This window comes from Prionailurus bengalensis, chromosome A1, assembly GCF_016509475.1.
Source record: "Prionailurus bengalensis isolate Pbe53 chromosome A1, Fcat_Pben_1.1_paternal_pri, whole genome shotgun sequence".
Lineage (NCBI taxonomy): Eukaryota > Metazoa > Chordata > Mammalia > Carnivora > Felidae > Prionailurus > Prionailurus bengalensis.
The window spans coordinates 145,615,212-145,637,042 of NC_057343.1; the positions used below are offsets into that span (position 1 = coordinate 145,615,212).

At 40.9% G+C, this 21,831-nt stretch overlaps 2 protein-coding genes and 1 long non-coding RNA gene across 3 annotated transcripts in view; 1 reads left to right on the top strand and 2 right to left on the bottom strand.

Moving 5' to 3' along the window:
• Positions 1-13,741, bottom strand: part of LOC122490488 — a 36,648-nt gene extending 22,907 nt beyond the window's left edge. Inside the window, exons 1-2 of the long non-coding RNA XR_006299157.1 lie at positions 13,511-13,741; positions 11,372-11,434 (exon numbers count right to left, since the gene is read on the bottom strand). This is a non-coding gene — a long non-coding RNA (uncharacterized LOC122490488). The remainder of the gene's footprint in view (positions 1-11,371; positions 11,435-13,510) is intronic.
• ZCCHC9 (zinc finger CCHC-type containing 9) lies at positions 13,726-21,013 on the top strand. The gene is made up of 6 exons (XM_043593174.1): positions 13,726-13,846; positions 14,958-15,367; positions 16,083-16,233; positions 16,467-16,559; positions 18,485-18,553; positions 19,821-21,013. The coding sequence occupies exons 2-6, from the start codon at positions 14,984-14,986 to the stop codon at positions 19,937-19,939; spliced, it is 816 nt and encodes a 271-aa protein (XP_043449109.1). The 5' UTR covers positions 13,726-13,846; positions 14,958-14,983; the 3' UTR covers positions 19,940-21,013.
• ACOT12 (acyl-CoA thioesterase 12) overlaps positions 17,713-21,831 on the bottom strand; it is a 55,517-nt gene continuing 51,398 nt past the window's right edge. The window contains exon 16 of the mRNA XM_043593153.1: positions 17,713-18,301. Within this exon, the coding sequence (XP_043449088.1) occupies positions 18,294-18,301 (8 nt within the window). The 3' untranslated portion in view covers positions 17,713-18,293. The remainder of the gene's footprint in view (positions 18,302-21,831) is intronic.

Consider the following 21,831-nt stretch of genomic DNA (forward strand, 5'->3'; position numbering starts at 1 on the left):
GAAGACTAGCAGAACAGATTCTCCAGAGTCAAGCGTAGATGAGAGGCCCACGGAAGAGGGAAGGAAGGGTGGAGAGACAGTGCACATTACATGGACTGGCGGGAGGGAGCCGGGGTGGAGGGGCAGCCTGCCAGCAAAGCAGACCCCCCGCCCCCCGAGTGTGGCTTGCAAAAGCGGAGGGGCCGGATGGAGTGTGTTTAGACAGCAAGCAGGACTTAACATCTGGAAGGTTATAAACTAACAGCTCTGCTCGGAGAGCCGGAAGGCTGGAGGACAACGGGAGGGAGAGTTGTTGAGCCCCGGACAACAGAGTTCAGCTTGGTGGGGAACAAAGGCACTCGTCAGCGCCATCTCCCTTGCCCATCCCCCCAGCCAAAATCCCAAAGGGAACCAGTTACTGTTAGGGAACTTGCTTACACCGTGCAAACACCCAACACTGTGCTTCTTTGGATCCATCCCTTCAGCGGGTCTGACTCCTTCCCTGTGCTGCAGGGCCCCTCCTGAAGCGGATCTCCAAGAGGAAAAGTGTGCTGAGACTGCCCATCCTGCCCCTGTACACCTTTCTGATCCACCCCAGCTAGTACGCCAGATCCCCAGCACCACAAGCCTGGCAGTGTGCAAGGAGCCTAGATGGGCCACGCCCCTCCACAGTGAATCCCACCCCTAGGAGAGGAGAAGAGAAAGTACACACCAGTCTGACTGTGGCCCCAGCAGTGAGCTGGGGGCAGACATAGGGTCTGACTGCCGCCCTGCCCACCAACGCAAGTTATTCCAAACAGCACAGGGCAAGTGCCCTGCAGTCCCGCACCACTTCAGGGACTATCCACAATGACAAAACAGAAGAATTCCCCTCAAAAAAACCTCCAGGAAATAACAACAGCTAACGAACTGATCAAAAACTATTTAAACAATATAACAGAAAGTGAATTTAGAATAATAGTCATAAAATGAATCGCTGGGCTTGAAAACAGTATAAAGGACAGCAGAGAATCTATTGCTACAGAGATCAAGGGACTAAGGAACAGCCAGGAGGAGCTAAAAATGCTACTAATGAGGTGCAAAATAAAATGGAGACTACCACAGCTCCGACTGAAGAGGCAGAGGAGAGAATAGGTGAACTACAAGATAAAATTATGGAAAAAGAAGAAGCTGAGAAAGAGATAAAAAAAATCCAGGAGTATGAGGGGAAAATTAGGGAACTAAGTGATGTACTAAAGAGAAATAATCTATGCATAATTGGTATTCCAGAGGAGGAAGAGAGAGGGAAAAGTGCTGAAGGTGTACTTGAAGAAATCATAGCTGAGAACTACCCTGATCTGGGGAAGGAAAAAGGCATTGCAATCCAAGATGCACAGAGAACTCCCTTCATAACTGATTCAATTTCTTCGCTGGTTATGGGTCTGTTCAAGCTTTCTATTTCCTCCTGTTTGAGTTTGGGAAGTGTGTGGGTATTTAGGAATTTGTCCATTTCTTCCAGGTTGTCCAGTTTGTTGGCATATCATTTTTCATAGTATTCCCTGATAATTGCTTCTATTTCTGAGGGATTGGTTGTAATAATTCCATTTTAATTCATGATTTTAACTATTTGGGTCACCTCCCTTTTCCTTTTGAGAAGCCTGGCTAGAGGTTTATCAATTTTGTTTATTTTTTCGAAAAACCAACTCTTGGTTTCGTTAATCTGCTCTACAGTTTTTTTAGATTCTATATTGTTCGTTTCTGCTTTGATCTTTATTATTTCTCTTCTTCTGCTGGGTTTGGGGTGTCTTTGCTGCTCTGCTTCTGTTTCCTTTAGGTGTGCTGTTAGATTTTGTATTTGGGATTTTTCTGGTTTCTTGAGATAGGCCTGGATTGCAATTTTCCTCTCAGGACTGCCTTCACTGCATCCCAAAGTGTTTGGATTGTTGTATTTTCATTTTCCTTTGTTTCCATATCTTTTTTAATTTCTTCTCTAATTGCCTGGTTGACCCAATCATTCTTTAGTAGGGTGTTCTTTAACCTCCATGCTTTTGGAGATTTTCCAGACTTTTTCCTGTGGTTGCTTTCAAGCTTCATAGCATTGTGGTCTGAAAGTATGCATGGTATGATCTCAATTCTTGTATACTTATGAAAGGCTGTTTTGTGACCCAGTACATGGTCTATCTTGGAGAAGGTTCCATGTGCACTCGAGAGGAAAGTATATTCTGTTGTTTTGGGATGCAGAGTTCTAAATATATCTGTCAAGTCCATCTGATCCAATGTATCATTCAGAAGAGAGATCAGTCATGAGTCTTATAGGTCTCCCTTTATATGTTAGGGCATGTTTATCCCTCACTGCTTTCAGAATTTTCTCTTTATATCCTTGTATTTTGCCAGTTTCACTATGATATGTCGTGCAGATTGATTCAAGTTATGTCTGAAGGGAGTTCTCTGTGCCTCTTGGATTTCAATGCCTTTTTCCTTCCCTAGATCAGGGAAGTTCTCAGCTATGATTTCTTCAAGTACACCTTCAGCACCTTTTCCTCTCTCTTCCTCCTTTGGAATACCAATTATGTGTATATTATTTCTCTTTAGTGCATCACTTAGTTCCCTAATTTTCCCCTCATACTCCTGGATTTTTTCTCTTTTTCTCAGCTTCCTCTTTTTCCATAATTTTATCTTCTATTTCACCTATTCTCTCCTCTGCCTCTTCAATCTGAGCCGTGGTCATTTCCATTTTATTTCCCATCTAGTTTATAGCGTTTTTTAGCTTCTCCTGACTATTCCTTAGTCCCTTGATCTCTGTAGCAATAGTTTCTCTGCTGTCCTCTATACTGTTTTCAAGCCCAGCAATTAATTTTATGACTATTATTCTAAATTCACTTTCTGTTATATTGTTTAAATAGTTTTTGATCAGTTCGTTAGCTGTTGTTATTTCCTGGAGATTCTTTTGAGGGGTTTCTTCCGTTTGGTCATTTTGGATAGTCCCTGGAGTAGTGCAGACCTGCAGGGCACTTCCCCTGTGCTGTGTCTTGTATAACTGGAGTTGGTGGACGGGGCCGCAGTCAGACCTGACGTCTGCCCCCTGCCCACCGCTGGGGCCACAGTCAGACTGGTGTGTACTTTCTCTTCCCCTCTCCTAGGGGCAGGATTCACTGTGGGGTGGCGTGGCCCATCTGGGCTCCTTGCACACTGCCAGGCTTGTGGTGCCGGGGATCTGGTGTGTTAGCTGGGGTGGATAGGCAAGGTGCACGGGGGTGGGAGAGGCAGGCTTAGCTCGCTTCTCCTTCAGTGATCCACTTCAGGAGGGGCCCTGTGCAGCAGAAGGGAGTCAGACACGCCACCAGAGCGGTGGCTCCACAAAAGCACAGCGTTGGGTGTTTGCACGGAGCAAGTTCCCTGACAGGAACTGGTTCCCTTTGATTTTGGCTGGGGAATACACGAGGGAGATGGCACTGGCGAGCGCCTTTGTTCCCCACCAAACTGAGCTCTGTCATCCCGGGGCTCAGCAACTCTCCCTCCCGTTGTCCTCCAGCCTTCCCGCTCTCCGAGCAGAACTGTTAACTTATGACCTCCCAGATGCTAAGTCCTGCTTGCTGTCGGAACACACTCTGTCCGGCCCCTCCGCTTTTGCAAGCCAGACTCGGGGGCTCTGCTTGGCCGGCAGACGGCCCCTCCGCCCCGGCTCCCTTCCGCCAGTCCGTGTAGCGTGCACCGCCTCTCCGCCCTTCCTACCCTCTTCCGTGGGCCTCTGGTCTGCGCTTGGCTCCGGACACTTCATTCTGCTAGCCTTTTGGCAGATTTCTGGGTTATTTAGGCAGGTGTAGGTGGAATCTAAGTGATCAGCAGGACGCGTGGTGAGCCCAGCGTCCTCCTACGCCACCATCTTCCCTAGATCCTCCAGAGAACTCCCTTCAGACATAACTTCAATTGATCTTCTGCACGACATATCATAGTGAAACTGGCAAAATACAAGGATAAAGAGAAAATTCTGAAAGCAGTGAGGGACAAATGTGCTCTAACATATAAAGGGAGACCGGTAACACTAGTGACCCATCTCTCTACTGAAACTTGGCAGGCCAGAAAGGAATGGCAGGAAATCTTCTTATGATGAACAAAAAAATATACAGCCAAGAATCCTCTATCCAGCAAATCTGTCATTTAGAATAGAAGGAGAGATAAAGGTCTTCCCAAACAAACAAAAACTGAAGGAATTCATCACCACTAAACCTGCCGGCCCTACAAGAGATCCTAAGGGGGATCCTGTGAGACAAAGTACCAGAGACATCGCTACAAGCATTAAACCTACAGACATCATAATGACTCTAAACCCATATCTTTCTATAATAACACTGAATGTAAATGGACTAAATGCGCCAACCAAAAGACATAGGGTATCAGAATGGATAAAAAAACAAGACCCATCTATTTGCTGTCTACAAGAGACTCATTTTAGACCTGACGACACTTTCAGATTGAACGTGAGGGGATGGAGAACTATGTATCATGCTACTGGAAGTCAAAAGAAAGCTGGAGTAGCCACACTTATATCAGACAAACTAGACTTTAAATTAAAGGCTGTAACAAGAGATGAAGAAGGGCATTATATAGTAATTACAGGGTCTATCCATCAAGAAGAACTAAGAATTATAAATGTCTATGCGCCGAATATGGGAGCCTCCAAATATATAAAACAATTACTCACAAACATAAGCAACCTTATTGACAAGAATGTGATAATTGCAGGGGACTTTAATACCCCACTTACAACAATGGATAGATCATCTAGACACATGGCCAATAAAGAAACAAGGGCCCTGAATGATACATTGGATCAGATGGACTTGACAGATATATTTAGAACTCTGCATCCCAAAACAACAGAATATACTTTCCTCTCGAGTGCACATGGAACCTTCTCCAAGATAGACCACGTACTGGGTCACAAAACACTGCATCCCAAAACAACAGAATATACTTTCCTCTCGAGTGCACATGGAACCTTCTCCAAGATAGACCATGTACTGGGTCACAAAACAGCCTTTCATAAGTATACAAGAATTGAGATCATACCATGCATACTTTCAGACCACAATGCTATGAAGCTTGAAAGCAACCACAGGAAAAAGTCTGGAAAACCTCCAAAAGCATGGAGGTTAAAGAACACCCTACTAAAGAATGATTGGGTCAACCAGGCAATTAGAGAAGAAATTAAAAAAGATATGGAAACAAAGGAAAATGAAAATACAACAATCCAAACACTTTGGGATGCAGTGAAGGCAGTCCTGAGAGGAAAATACATTGCAATCCAGGCCTATCTCAAGAAACCAGAAAAATCCCAAATACAAAATCTAACAGCACACCTAAAGGAAACAGAAGCAGAGCAGCAAAGACACCCCAAACCCAGCAGAAGAAGAGAAATAATAAAGATCAAAGCAGAAACGAACAATATAGAATCTAAAAAAACTGTAGAGCAGATTAACGAAACCAAGAGTTGGTTTTTCGAAAAAATAAACAAAATTGATAAACCTCTAGCCAGGCTTCTCAAAAGGAAAAGGGAGGTGACCCAAATAGTTAAAATCATGAATTAAAATGGAATTATTACAACCAATCCCTCAGAAATAGAAGCAATTATCAGGGAATACTATGAAAAATGATATGCCAACAAACTGGACAACCTGGAAGAAATGGACAAATTCCTAAATACCCACACACTTCCCAAACTCAAACAGGAGGAAATAGAAAGCTTGAACAGACCCATAACCAGTGAAGAAATTGAAGCAGTTATCAAAAATCTCCCAACAAATAAGAGTCCAGGACTAGATGGCTTCCCTGGGGAATTCTACCAGACATTTAAAGCAGAGACAATACCTATCCTTCTCAAGCTATTCCAAAAAATAGAAAGAGAAGGAAAACTTCCAGACTCATTCTATGAAGCCAGTATTACTTTGATTCCTAAACCAGACAGAGACCCAGCAAAAAAAGAGAACTACAGGCCAATATCCCTGATGAATATAGATGCAAACATTCTCAATAAGATACTAGCAAATCAAATTCAGCAGCTTATAAAAAGAATTATTCACCATGATCAAGTGGGATTCATTCCTGGGATGCAGGGCTGGTTCAACATTTGCAAATCAATCAACGTGATACATCACATTAATAAAAGAAAAGGACCATATGATCCTGTCAATCGATGCAGAAAAAGCATTTGACAAAATTCAGCGTCCTTTTGTAATAAAAACCCTCGAAAAATTCGGGATAGAAGGAACATACTTAAACATCATAAAAGCCATTTATGAAAAGCCCACAGCTAATATCATCCTCAATGGGGAAAAACTGAAAGCTTTCCCCCTGAGATAAGGAACCCGACATGGATGTCCACTGTCACCGCTGTTGTTTAACATAGTGTTGGAAGTGCTAGCATCAGCAATCAGACAACAAAAGGAAATCAAAGGCATCAAAATTGGCAAAGATGAAGTCAATCTTTCACTTTTTGAAGATGACATAATATTATACGTGGAAAACCCGACAGACTCCACCAAAAGTCTGCTAGAACTGATACAGGAATTCAGCAAAGTTGCAGGATACAAAATCAATGTACAGAAATCAGTTGCATTCTTATACACTAATAATGAAGCAACAGAAAGACAAATAAAGAAACTGATCCCATTCACAATTGCACCAGGAAGCATAAAATAGCTAGGAATAAATCTAACTAAAGATGTACAAGATCTGTATGCTGAAAACTATAGAAAGCTTATGAAGGAAATTGAAGAAGATATAAAGAAATGGAAAAACATTCCATGCTCATGGATTGGAAGAATATTGTTAAAATGTCAATACTACCCAAAGCTATCTACACATTCAATGCAATCCCAATCAAAATTGCACCAGCATTCTTCTCGAAGCTAGAACAAGCAATCCTAAAATTCATATGGAACCACAAAAGGCTCTGAATAACCAAAGTAATTTTGAAGAAGAAGACCAAAGCAGGAGGCATCACAATCCCAGACTTTAGCCTCTACTACAAAGCTGTCATCATCAAGACAGCATGGTATGGGCACAAAAACAGACACATAGACCAATGGAATAGAATAGAAACCCCAGAACTAGACCCACAAAAGTATGGCCAACTAATCTTTGACAAAGCAGTAAAGAATATCCAATGGAAAAAAGACAGTCTCTTTAACAATTGGTGCTGGGAGAACTGGACAGAAACATGCAGAAGAATGAAACTAGACCACTTTCTCACACCATTCACAAAAATAAACTCAAAATGGATAAAGGACCTGAATGTGAGACAGGAAACCATCAAAACCCTAGAGGAGAAAGCAGGGAAAGACCTCTCTGACCTCAGCCGCAGCAATTTCTTACTTGACACATCCCCAAAGGCAAGGGAATTAAAAGCAAAAATGAACTATTGGGACCTCATGAAGATAAAAATCTTCTGCACAGCAAAGGAAACAATCAACAAAACTTAAAGGCAACCAACGGAATGGGAAAAGATGTTTTCAAATGACATATCGGACAAAGGGCTAGTATCCAAAATCTATAAAGAGCTCACCAAACTCCACACCCAAAAAACAAATAATCCAATGAAGACATGGGCAGATAACATGAATAGACACTTCTATAAAGAAGACATCTAGATGGCCAACAGGCACATGAAAAGATGTTCAACATCGCTCATCAGGGAAATACATATCAAAACCACACTCAGATATCACCTCACGCCAGTCAGAGTGGCCAAAATGAACAAATGGGAGACTATAGATGCTGGAGAGGATGTGGATAAATGGGAACCCTCTTGCACTGTTGGTGGGAATGCAAACTGGTGCAGCCACTCTGGAAAACAGTGTGGAGGTTCCTCAAAAAATTAAAAATAGATGTACCCTATGACCCAGCAATAGCACTGCTAGAATTTACCCAAGGGATACAGGAGTACTGATGCATAGGGGCACTTGTACCCCAATGTTTATAGCAGCACTCTCAACAATAGCCAAATGTGGAAAGAGCCTAAATGTCCATTAACTAATGAATGGATAAAGAAATTGTGGTTTATATACACAATGGAGTACTAAGTGGCAATGAGAAAGAATGAAATATGGCCCTTTGTAGCAATGTGGATGGAACTTGAGTGTTCTGCTAAGTGTAATAAGCCACAGAGAGAAAGACAGATACCGTATGTTTTCACTCCTACGTGGATCCTGAGAAACTTAACAGAAACTCATGGGGGAGGGGAAGGGGAAAAAAAAAAAAGAAAAGAGGTTAGAGTGGGAGAGAGCCAAAGCATAAGAGACTGTTAAAAACTGAGAACAAACTGAGGGTTGATGGGGGGTGGGAGGGAGGGGAGGGTGGGTGATGGGTAATGAAGAGGGCATCTTTTGGGATGAGCACTGGGTGTTGTATGGAAACCAATTTGACAATAAATTTCATATATTAAAAAAAAATAAAACATAAAAACCTAAAAAAATAATTCTAAATGTAAAGCATATTCATTAAAGAGCATTTGTAAAATGCTGAAAGAAGAAAAAAGGAACTCAATTTCTTTACCCATTAGCCTTATTGTAAGGGTTCTAAAGCAGCTTAAATGATTGACAGATTTTGAAGAAAGCAGCTGTTAGAATGTCACTGGTCTGGACCTCTTTTTTATTTCCAACAGTAGGGTCATTACTTCTTTTCCTCTCTCTCTCTAGATGTATTTTTCTGTATATTCCAAAGAAGTTCAGCAGGTGTCAGTGTTCTGAGCACTGCATTGGGTACACGTTTGTACTGTACGTAACCCTCTTCTCTACATCTATCTTAGGAGATGCACTGTATAATCTAAAAAAATATGTATAGTTCTTCATTGCTTAAGCCGTCAAGGACAAAATGCAAACATTTTGTTTTTTGTTTTTTTTAATGTTTGTTTATTTTTGAGAGAGAGACAGAGAGAGCACAAGTTGGGGAGGGGCAGAGAGAGAGGGAGAGAAAGAATCCAGAAGCAGGCTCCAGGCTCTGAGCTGTCAGCACAGAGCCTGATGCGAAGCTTGAACTCCTGAACCTTGAGATAGATCATGACCTGAGCCAAAGTCAGATACTTAACTGACTGAGCCACCCAGGTGCCCCAAAATGCAAACACTTTGATTTAGCATTAAAAAAACACTTCAATTGACAAAATCTGGTCCCACCCATCCTTTCTAGATTCACTATCTTCCATTCCAAATTACAGTTAAACAGCTTGTTTTTTACATTTATTTATTTTGAGAGAGAGAGAGAGAGAGAGAGAGAGAGAGAGAGAGAGAGAAAGAGAGAGAATCCCAAGCAGGCTTGACGCTGTCAGTGGAGCCCAATGTGGGACCCAAACCCATGAACTGTGAGATCATGACCTGTGCTGAGATCAAGAGTCAGACACTTAACCGAATGAGCCACCCAGTTACCCCAAACATCTTGTTTTGAAGCTGCTCACACTGGTTTGAGACTCAGTTAGAGGGCCAGCTCCCTGAGGCTGGGCCTTAGACACTCCTAGTTCTGCAGCACCTAGGCTTATCCAAGCACCTCTCACTCTGAGACAATCTAATCAAGAGTGAAGCTTCAAGGGGCGCCTGGGTGGCTCAGTCGGTTGAGCATCCAACTTTGGCTCAGGTCATGATCTCACAGTCCATGGGTTCAAGCCCCAAGTCGGGCTCTGTGCTGACAGCTCAGAGCCTGGAGCCTGCTTCAGATTCTGTGTCTCCCTCTTTCTCTGCCCCTCCCCGCCCCCCCCCCACCCCGCTCAAGCTCTGTCTCTCTCAAAAATAAACATCAAAAAAATTTTTAAATAAAAAAAAAAAAGAGTGAAGCTTCAAAATTCTAATGGGAGCAGTTCCAATTTCAGGCAAAATGAATTCAGCACACTCCACCCTGTGTCGCCCACTGAATGCATCTATAAAGCATAGATCAGCTATTTGAAGACTTAAAAAATAAGTAGTAGCAGGCAAATTATGGAAGACCAGAATTCAAAGTATCACTGAACCAATGCTAAGTTTACATTCTGGATTTTTATCCTGGACATTGTGGATGTTATTTTGTATATACTCTGAATTGGTTTACTCCTCATGAAAAAAACATTTAAGAAGGCAATTAACTTGTTTAGACTGGCAGTATGGGCTTTGTCTCATTTTTTGTGAGTGGCCATTCAAATCTCAGTTCATTTCTTTAAGCCTCTGAGTTTGTCTTGTGCATGTGGAGTCAGAGCCTAGCTCAACACATCATGTATAGAAGTAGAAGCATCCTTTTTATGGCTCTCTCCCTTTCAAAATTCCCCCTCACTATCCTGGTATGGCTGTTAATTGCCTTTTTTCTCTGGTTCCTGCAGCCAGAAAAATGATGGCAGGCTTTCTTAAAATTTTTAAAAAATTTTTTAACATGTATTCATTTTTGAGAGAGAGACAGAGCATGAGCGGGGTTGGGGCAGAGAGAGGAGAAGACACAGAATCTGAAATAGGCACCAGGCTCTGAGCTGTCCCCACAGAGCCCGACACAGGGATCGAACTCAGGAGCCATGGGACCATGACCTGAGCTGAAGTCAGACACTTAACTGAGCCAGCCAGGCGCCCAGCAGGCTTTGTATTATAGTCTTAACTGCTCATGCACTTTTTGACTGTGGCCCATTTTCAGTGCAAACACACACACACACACACACACACACACACACACACACACACACCCATGTGCTAGTTGCTTCTTCAAAGTTTGACTCCCCTCCACAAGGGTCTGCTTTTATTTACTCTTCAGGATCCTCACACAGTGAATTTTATATTTTTCCCAGAATTTCTAGTTATCAGGATGAGAGTTGGTTTATAGAAATCTTATACCATCACAACTATTTTGTTTGAAACATAAAAATGTGTTGCCCATGTAAAAAATTACATTAACATAATCTGGCAATGGTCAGCTTCTTAAGCTGGGTAGTGTTTACTTGAACTTGTGTTTTATAATTACTTCAGATGTTTTATATTGCTTTCTGTATGCATAATACACTTCACAATTTTCTAAAAATGAGGTACTTCAGCACTTCATAACCGAAACTTTAGCCCCTCACTTAACATTTACCCTGTGGATGATAGTGTTATGAAAATAGCATATTTGTAGTATTTCAATAATATCTGGATAAGACTTAATAAAAAGATAATACCTGCCACTCTAAAAGTGAATACATCCTAAGAAAATAAAGTATTATATGGGCACGGATAACTTAAGTCTGTTTTAACGTGGGTCAAACAGGCAGGCAGGCAATCCCCTGCAGTACTGCAATGTAGGGAAGCTCACACTTTTGAACAGGGATCTTGGTTCAAGTCCTGACTCTACCTCTTACTAGATGTGTGACATTGGGTGAGTTACTTCATCTTTATGAGCCTGTTTCTTCATTGTAAAAATGGAGAATAGTACCTACCTCTCAGGATACTGGGTGAAGGAAGCAATGATTGTAAAGCATTCAGCACACAGTGCTAGGTACCTATAAAATGTTCAATGAAAGTTAGCTATTATTAGTATTGACAGTAATATTTTCTTCTGAAACCCACAGCATTTCTATGACCTATTTACTTAATTACTAATCTTCACTTGATGTATTTCCACAAAAACAACTTGAGATCATGTTCTTTCACTGCCAGGAAATGAATAATTTTCGAGTTTAAAATTCAACATAATACGAAAAAGACAAGTTTTAGTTGAATGCACCCTCTAGTGGTGTACACCTCTAGTGGTGTACATTATATGCAAGTACCTGGCTTCTACAAAAGAAAACCTCTTTATGAAATGTCACTAGGTTGGTGCTTAGACCTTGAAGCCAGCTGGTTGAGAACATGGTATGAAGAGGATGATCATACAACTTTTAGGAAGCTCCCTCTCTTCAAGAGCTGGAGGAATTTTTTACCTTTTAAAACTTCCCCCACTGTAAGACCTAGGATATTTCTGATATTCACCATACCAAATCTTAGTATTCCTACAACATTGACTTTAATCTTTCCTCCTAAACAAAACCAGGTCACTTTCAACTTTGCTGTAACAAGCATTGCAACATACTTACTCTTCATTTAGTTAACAAAAACGTACTGAGCACCAACTATATATACTAGGCAGTGGGAAGACAATAAACAACTTATTCACAATTAATTATGTAATTACTAATTTGAAGCATTGTAAACAAAGATTGCCATGAGCTTACAATAGGGGATTGGTCTAATGGCGGGGGGGGGGGAAGCAGGGAGGGGTACAGGAAAGCTTACTTAAGAATCTAATGTGTAAAGCCCTGAAGGTGAAATACTTAACTAGAAGAAAAGAAGCACCATACAAAGAGAGCAGCATATGTAAAGGACTGGAGATAGCAAGGTACATGCAGCATTTGAGAAACTGAGAAACTGGTCAAAGAAGAGGAAATTGTGCAGGCTGAGGATAGAGAAGTAGTCAAGGATTTAATACCAAGTTAAGGCTGGAGTTCATCTTAAGAACAACAGGAAACTATTAAAGGATTTAAAGCAGAAGAATAACAATCTGATTTACATCTTTAAAAGTTCATTTGGCTAAGGCATGGAAAGGGATTCCAAGAAGTGGTGAAAAAAGTGGATGCCCAGACCAGCTACCAGTAATCCAGGTGAGATGAGATGAAGTCTGGCACAAAGTCAGTGGCAGTTGAGATAAAGTGGACAGATACTGTAAGGGTTAAATTGTAGTGTAGGGCTAATGCTTAGCTTGAAAAATAACAGCTTTGTGTTGACACTGAAGGTTAAGAGATAACAGCCTTGCTTTGCTCTGGTAAACTATGCCTCATACCCTTGTAAATTAGGCTTCACCAATTAAGGAAACAAAAGTTCAAAGAAAAGAGCATCAGAGGCAGGGTCAAGGAGATCCACTGGTTGCAACTTAGAGGCAGAAAGTCTAAAGTAAACACCTCATTAGGCAACTGTTTCTAACTCATCTGGAACCTGTTTCTTTGTTCTGTTCCCAGGTGATGATAAAACGATGTGATTGGTTATAAAAACTCTGTACCCCGGCTGTTCGGGGCCGCACTCTTGTCAAGAGTGTTGGTCCTAATCTGTCGGCCTTGCCTCTCATTGTAATAAACTTTGTTGTGACAGTCACTGGTGCCCGTAGCATTCTGTTTCAGGAGTCGTGTGGATGCAACAATACTTAAGGGGTAAAATGGATTGATCACGATGCTGGGCATCAAAGTGGCAGACCTAGTGAACTGAGTGGGTGTAATAATGCCATTTTTCCCACAAAGTACAGCTTGTGGTGGTAGCTGTTTGGGAGAGGTTGTTGAGACAATGAATTAAGAGGCTAGGGTTTTCCTCTTAAAGAGAACTTGTCTGACTACAAACTAGAATTATTTCCACTGAACTAGCAGTGGCAGGACAATTAGTCACCGACTTCCACCAACTAGGGCCCTAAACGTCTCTTTTATATTTCTATCACAGTGACCCACTACCACTATGCTAAGACTTTACCTTACATCTGCCTGGAAAGCCCTTAACTCACTCCCGCCCCAAATTTCACCAGATTTTTGCTTTTCAAAGTACAGTTCAAAGGTCACCTTCTCAAGGAAGTCTTCCCAGTGTTTTCCACCGCCTCCCCCCAATCCTGCCGTGCATCTCTTCCAACTAGTCGTGGGTTCCAGACACACTTCATCTCTGTGTCCTCGTTGTGCAGCGCTGCACCTTTCAAACGCTAGACGCTCCACAAATATTTACTCATATTCATTTACCCGCCCAGGAAGAGACCCTAGCACCCGCCTGCAGGACCAGCTTGGCCCGCCGGAAGTGACGCGCTCTCAGCGACAACGTATTTCCGGTCCCCAGTACCGACTCGGTCGCAGGGGGACAGACTTCTCTGGTTCGCTAACTCGGCTGTCCTGGAGGATTCATGCGCGGTAAGAATTTGTGCACGGCTGAGCGAGATAGGACCCCGGGACCGCCAGATGCCGTGGAGTCCTCCCGTTCGTTCCCAGGGACGTGATGGGAAGGCACAGCGACTGACTGCTAGGCCCCCAACAGCCCTCAGCGCCAGATGGGTTTGGAATGCCGAGCTGCGCGGCCCGCTGAGGGCGCGGGCGCAGGGGTCGGCCTCAGCTGTAGGGTGCTCACTGCCTGAGCTGGCGCGTCTAGCCCCACTGGGGCCCCCGCCGTGGGAGTGGGTCCCGCCGCCTCGGCCTTCATACCCAAAGCTTCCCCCTTCACGGGTACTCAGGGTGATGCTAGTCCACCTCCTGGATAGCTCCAGCCCCTACTGTGATAGTCGCAGGCTCTGCAATTATGAGCGTGCGCGCGTGGCATGTAGAGTAGCGTGCAACGTCTCACCTAGTCACTGATTCCACCCTTCGGCTTGTGTTGCGGATGTTACTGAGGACGAGAGCTGAAGTTTTAACTCTGGTTGGTACACGGGGTGCCGCCCTAAAAGGGCGCGGCTTAATTGAAAATGATTTGAAACCGCTGGGCTGGAAGCAGTTTATTCTCTAATTAGAAGACCAGCATTATCACGTGACCGCAAACACTTACTTGTCAGTCTATTGGGAAGACTTGTAATGACAAACTTTGCGTCAAGGACAGGATTTCTGTATACTTAATTTGCTATGCAAATTGATTGCTTTGAACTGACAGACTAAGCAATATGATGGGGAGAAAGTAGACCTGGGACTTACAGAGGGGAAACAGCCAGGAAACCTTCAGAATTGGGAAGAGTAACTTCATTCACTTGTATTACTATGTGATACATAATATTTTACAAAGTAATTTTTTTCTTGAATTGTTTTGCAGTTTTAAGCATTTATATACGTGTGTTTCTTTATCTGGTGTGGTAGCTTCTCTGGTAAGGGCTAGATTTACTTCATAGGCATATCTATGCAGCATGTTACAGAATTAAATATACACGAAGTAAAAAGTTTTAATAATTAAAGCGTCAATATATAGGCATAATGTGATGCACTATGTATATTTAGTGGGTTTTTTTTTAATGGTTATTAACCAGCCATGCTTGTCTTAAAGTTTGATAAGGTAACTTTGATGAAATCATGACCAGGTGGGCACGAGTTACTACCACACGTAGCAAGAGACCTTTGGCTGCAACATCATGGGAGGACATGAAGAAGGGGTCCCTTGAGGGAGAAGGCCAAAACCTACCAAAGAGTAAACAACTTGAAGCCAATAGGCTCTCTGCTAAAAATGATACGCCTCAAGCAAAACACAAAAAGAACAAAAAGAAAAAGGAGTACTTAAATGAAGATGTAAATGGATTCCTGGAATACTTAAGGCAAAACCCACAGATGGTTCATAATGGAGAGAGGATAGCAACAGACAGTCAGGAGGTAAGGGAAGAAATTGCAGTTGCTTTAAAGAAAGATAGTCGCCGGGAAGGAAGAAGACTAAAAAGACAAGCAGCAAAGAAAAATGCAATGGTAAGATCATTGCTTCCACCAAACGGTTACTTTATGTAAGTCAAAACTATTATTCATACATTCACACACACACACACACACACACACACACACACATGTGTGTATGTGTGTGTGTGTGTGTGTGTGTGTGTGTATGTGTGTGTATATATATATATATATATATATAAGCCAGAGTATGATTGCTCTTGTGTACGAGATTTGTAAAGCATCTTTTTTTAAGTTTAAGAGAAAGCATGTGCGCGTGCTCAAGGGGACAGGGACAGAGGAGAGAGAGAGAGGAGAGAGAATCCCAAGCAGGTTTTGCACTGTTAGCACAGAGCCTGACCAGGGTTCAGTCCCATGAATCATGAGATGATGACCTGAGCCAAAATCAAGAGTTGGACGCTTAACTGATCCACCCAGGTGCCCCCCCCCTTTTTTTTTCTTAATGTTTATTTATTTATTTTGAGAGAGAGAATGTGAGGCAGGAGAGGGGCAGAGAGAGGAGAGAGAATCCCAAGCAGGCTCCTTGCTATTATAGCAGAGCCCTACACAGGGCTCAGTCTCATGAACTGAGAAATCATGACCTGAGCCAAAATCAAGAGGCAGACACACAACCTTCTGAGCCACCCTGGTGCCCCACAAATGACAAATGTTTTAAGGATATTTTTTATAACAAGAATTGATAAAGCCACTGTAGTTTTGCAACATGGAAACTCATATTTTGTTTTCTCAGGTATGTTTCCATTGTAGAAAACCTGGCCATGGAATTGCAGATTGCCCAGCCGCCCTTGAGAATCAAGATATGGGCACTGGAATATGTTACCGGTGTGGGTCCACAGAGCATGAAATAACCAAGTGCAAAGCCAAAGTAGACCCAGCTCTTGGTACGTTTTCTATCGGTTTTTGATTTGGTTAATGTCAGAAGTGGCCAATACGTAACCAACTGGGTTTTTTTTCTGGACAGAATTTATCATGAGTATGCCACTTAATATTTTGAAATCAAGACTGAATTCTAAGTTGTATTAAAAATAGGGGTTTTCAGAGTATTTAAAATAATATGAATTACATGACTTGTTCTATACTTAGCCAACTTAATAGGAAATGTTGATCCTTACAGGTGAATTTCCTTTCGCAAAATGTTTTGTTTGTGGGGAAATGGGACATCTGTCCAGATCTTGTCCTGATAATCCCAAAGGACTTTATGCTGATGGTGAGTACTGTTAACCTTATATGTCAGAAAAGGTGAGTTACCATGTAGAGTTGTGATTTAATTTGTACTCAATCAGTTCTTGAATAAATTCTTGAACAAATAACAAAACCTTGAGAATTTTAATTTTTATCAAACTATTTTTTGTACTGGAGTTGATGTGTAATATGAGGATGTATTAATCAAATCAGAAATAACTAAAGTGTGTATTTCAAGCATTGTGCTTTCAGCATCATTTGTGGGAGTAGGTTATAAATATCTACTTTTAAACATAACAGAAGTAAAGGGATTATATCTCAAGCTAATATAAGATTTAAAAAATAGTGTGAATTTAATCACAGGCTAGCATATCATTTTGGATAGATGGGCTGGTACACATTCTTCAGTATTTGCAGTAATTTTTATTTCTGAGTGTTTTCCTTGGTCAGTTGTCTACCATGGGATCCTGTAACTTTCTTATCTGTAGCTCAGCTAACATATTAAGGTCCCTGAATAAAGTCTGTGATCTCTAAAGCTTTAAGGAGGAAACTTTCTGGTAATGTGAATAATGTGCTCATGTGATAGCTGGTACCATCAGATTCTAGACATCTCTTGTGTGTCATGTCCTGGGTTCCATGGGACAAGTCCAGTGAAAAGGCACAGCTTTTGGAATCAAGCCGACCAGTTACAGCTGCAGTACCACCACTCACTAGTTGTGGGACTCTGGCTGAGTCATTTAATTTCTCTCATCTCAATTTCCTCCCTCGCCTATAAAATGGAGATGACAAACTGTATTTCATGGACTCTAAGATGAACATTATTTCACATTTTCATGTCCCTGTACTCAGAATGTATCTTACCATTGGTGAGTGACATGTAATTGGCAGATTTTTTTTCCTGAGAGGTATGTAAAATAATTATAATCAATAGTGTATTAGATATGATGAACTATGGTATTTACCTTGAAGAGCTATGAGAATTAAAATATATTGTTCAAAAGTACCTCTTCTATTTCACTATGACATCTACAAGAGTAAGGAAGCCTAACCCTGGAAAATGCCCAAAGGTGCCTTTCAGTTTTGAACTTATGACACAGGTCAGATGGCATGAGTAATGGGCAAAGATGGTTTTGGATGGTTATGCAAAATGACTAGGTATTTTTAAAAGGCGCAGCAAAGAAAACAGATCACACAGAAGTGAGAATTCAGCCACATTTACATCCGGTAGGGTCATTTTTCTGGATAAGTCACTTAACATTATAAGCATGCCATACTTACAATGCTTGACCATTAAGTAACAGTGTTTGACCATTAAGCTAATCTTAGAAACCATATGTGTTGTAATTCACAATCCTGGAATGTTGCTTAAAGTAGGCAGACAGGCATTTTTATTAGGATGAGGCTGCCTGGCAGTCAGAAGGCCCTAAAACAAAAGTTAATTTCATTCCTTTTGTAACTGCTCACCCTTGTCTGACCTGTACAGATGAGCAGTGGGTCCTAACCTTTTTTGAGGTTATTGGTCATTTATTTGATAAGAATTACAGACATCCTCGTCAAAAAATGCATCTGGACACAATTTTTGCCTACAGGTTCAACAGTTCACAACACTTTGCCTTTCTAATCATGGTTTAAGGTCTAGTCTTGTGTGCAGTGGCTCTCGAACACTCCAGAAGACACGTATCTTCTTCCATTGTATCTCTCTTCTCTTTCCTCCTTCTCCCCTGAAGGCCAGGTACGAGAAGTGGTGGGTAGGTACAGTTCAGTGCTCTGTGAGATCAAAAGGAATGGACGATGGACTTACTAACTGGAATGGTGGCACCTACCTATGTCCCTGTTTTCAACTACCTTTACAACTGACAAAGTTGTGAGGACCAAATAAGAAAAGTGTTTTGAGACATTATAACCCCTCCTAAGTATGAGAGATTTTCAGTGACTTTGTTCTTTTAATAGGTGGTTGCTGCAGACTTTGTGGCTCTGTGGAACATTTTAAGAAAGATTGCCCTGAGAGTCAGAATTCAGGTGAGATCTCTTGGCCTCCATTAGATGGGGTGGGATTTATATTCTTTGTTTTTCTTGAAATTTTTTTATGAAGAGTTCATTGAGGTACCACTGATTTTAAGGCAACCTGGTTTCCTACTACAGTGATGACTTAATCATTTCTCTGTCAGGAGTAGACACAATAGTATTAGCTGAGTGTTAGCTAGTATTATTAGGTGAGGAAAAAAAAGTGACCACTAAGTCCTAGAAGACCTTGATTTTATAAAGCATTGTATTCATAAACATTCATATTTGACAACTAATGAATTTAATAATGGAGCCAATTCTGTTACTAAAAGAAAAATACTGATTCACTAATAGAAAATCAGAAATATGAAAATAACTCAATATTTTTATGATTACCATCCTCATATATGCTTTGCTTTGTGTATACCTGAAGGACTCAGAGTTGGTTGTAAAAACTGCCAAAAATATTAAAATTGTGTTAGGTACACTATCTGGCCAGATACATTTTCTTCCTAATGAAATACCCTTCATCACCAAAAACTTCATAAATGTTTGCTGTACCTATTGCATATTTGGGGGGAAGTGGAGACCATTATTATATTAGTTTACCTAAATTAGAATGATGATAATCTTGAGCAAAAGAATGCAAGATAGGATAGCAGTAGTCCTTCTTAAGGAAAAACACATTTCTTTTTATTTCAGATAGTCACAGTACTACCCAATAAGTCTGCCCATTCTTCCTACCTGAACACTTAAATTTGAAAACCAAGAGTTCTTGTTTATGATCTTGTCTAGAAGAAGATGATCTTCACTACATTGTAGCCAGTGAGACTGAAATAATGGAAGTGGAGTTTGAATTCTCCCTCCTGGGAGGATTGCCATTCCCAAATGACAAGACTGACAAGCAGATGTTGTATAATTTCACAGGTGGAATCTTGTGCATTTAAAACTGATGCTTCATAAGTCTTACTGTTTACAGATTCTTAGAATTCATTGACTCTATAATGATGAACTCTGGGAAAGAATGAAAGAGCTTTCTCATCAATTTCTGCATTGCAAAGCAGTTGCTGCATTTCCCTAATTGGGATGAGAAATTGCCTGTGGTACTCCAAAATCAAGTGTTATAATCAATTACAGAATTGCTCACTCTCCTTTAGTGATGGAGTCTTCCCTCCTTGTGATTATTCATGTCAAAACTAATTCCTTTGCTCAGCTAGTACCAATCTGGGTGGATGTATTTGATTACCATTTTTCTTACATTCTAACTTTCATTCCTTAACAGATCGAATGGTCACAGTTGGTCGCTGGGCAATGGGAATGAGTGCAGACTATGAAGAAATTTTGGATGTGCCTGAACCACAGAAACCCAAAACAAAGATACCTAAAGTTGTTAATTTTTGATAATGATTAGTACTATCATTAGTTACCACCTCATTGTGAGCTACTCTGAACTGGGCCTACCTCACATACTGGAGTTGAGCTCCCTTGGAGACCTGTGTTGTAGACATCAGTATGATGTGCATATGGTCAGATAGTTTCCTGAGTGCTGTCCATTAAAGAGTGCCTCTATCACTGGAGAAAATCATTGAAGAAAAGTATAAGATTTTTAAATTGGATTCTCTAAAAGAATATTTTTAACAGGTAGAACTTAGGTATAACTAAGTGGTTACTTACTTGATTGTAACAATCATCTTTTTCTTAAAAACTATGCATTAATGTGAACCACCCTTAAAGTATAACTTTTGCGTTTAGAAATGAAGTTTTGGTTATATTGTTTTCTTGGTTCAATATATCAATTTATTATTATATTAGGAATTTATAAGTTGCCACAATACTGTATTTTTAAAATATTTAATTCAAAAATCATTTGCTATGTACTTATTTTTCTGAATACCTCATTCTGGATTGAACTAGCCATTTTCTGTTTATGTCCAGGTAATCCCTTTGGGACCACAATCTTTTTATGAATTCTAGATGAGATTAATTTTGGTTAATTTTTGTTTTAGTTTTGACATAAAGAAGCACAAATTATTGAGGTAACATAGAAGAATACGTTAACAACAGCTCCTTTGTCCTGGATTTTCAAGAGTGAAATTCTAGCCAAAATTATTTTGGGGTATTTAACCAGAATGATGTTACTTAACAGATTGTATATCACACTTAATAGCATTTTGTTCATGTGTTTTAGATGAGTCTGGGTGAGATGCAGGTAACACCATAATAGAGTTAGAATGCTAATCAGAGACCCATTAGCTTCTTTGTTGGATTTTATGAATACATGCATACTTAATACATGTATTTCACAAGGCTAGGGCTCATATTGTAATGGAATGACTCTAGTGGATTGTGTGTTTCATTTGGAATTTTACCTGATTGGATACATTTGTAACTAAAGGAAACAGCTGTGATTAGTTACTGTAGCTTCAAAAGCAAAATATTTACCAAATAAGAAACACTTTTCTCTGTTTTAATGTCTGCAAAGCTCAACAGTTCTAGTCTTAATAGGAGCTGTTGTTTTATTTTTGGTGTGAGAGGTAAACATGACAGAATACAACTCAGCATCCCAGAATGTAAGGAAAGGAGTGTCATTTAAAAGAAATCACATAAGTCATGCAGCTGGAAAAGGATAGCAATGCTGCCTTAGTCATTTAGCCCCAACACACTCAGATTTATTTCATCTATCCTATCTGGTGTCAAGTCAAAACCTGTCTCCAGGGGTGCCTGGGTGGCTTGGTCGGTTGAGCGTCCGACTTCGGCTCAGGTCATGATCTCACGGTCTGTGGGTTCGAGCCCCGCGTCGGGCTCTGTGCTGACAGCTCAGAGCCTGGAGCCTGTTTCAGATTCTGTGTCTCCCTCTCTCTCTGCTCCTCCCCTGTTCATGCTCTGTCTCTCTCTGTCTCAAGAATAAATAAACGTTAAAAAAAATAAATAAATAAATAAAAAAAAAAAACCTGTCTCCAGTGAGGAAGGCAAGCATTAAATATTTCCCAAGTACCTGCTATATTCCTGGTACTCTCTTAGGCACTAGGGATTGTGACAGTGATGAAGACAAGGTCACATGCTTTCTAATGAGGCTTTAGGATGGAGAGGAGACTTGGGGAGAGATGCATATCAGAAATATCAGTATATCAGAAAAATATCAGATATTTTATTACACTTTAAAAATATTCTACTGAATCGCCTAAGACTTGGTCATTAATCACTCTTCCTTCAGTCCTTTGGAAATGTCACCTCTTACAAGCTTATCATTCACTTTTCTATGGCTGACTCCTAAATCCATCTGGCCCTAATAT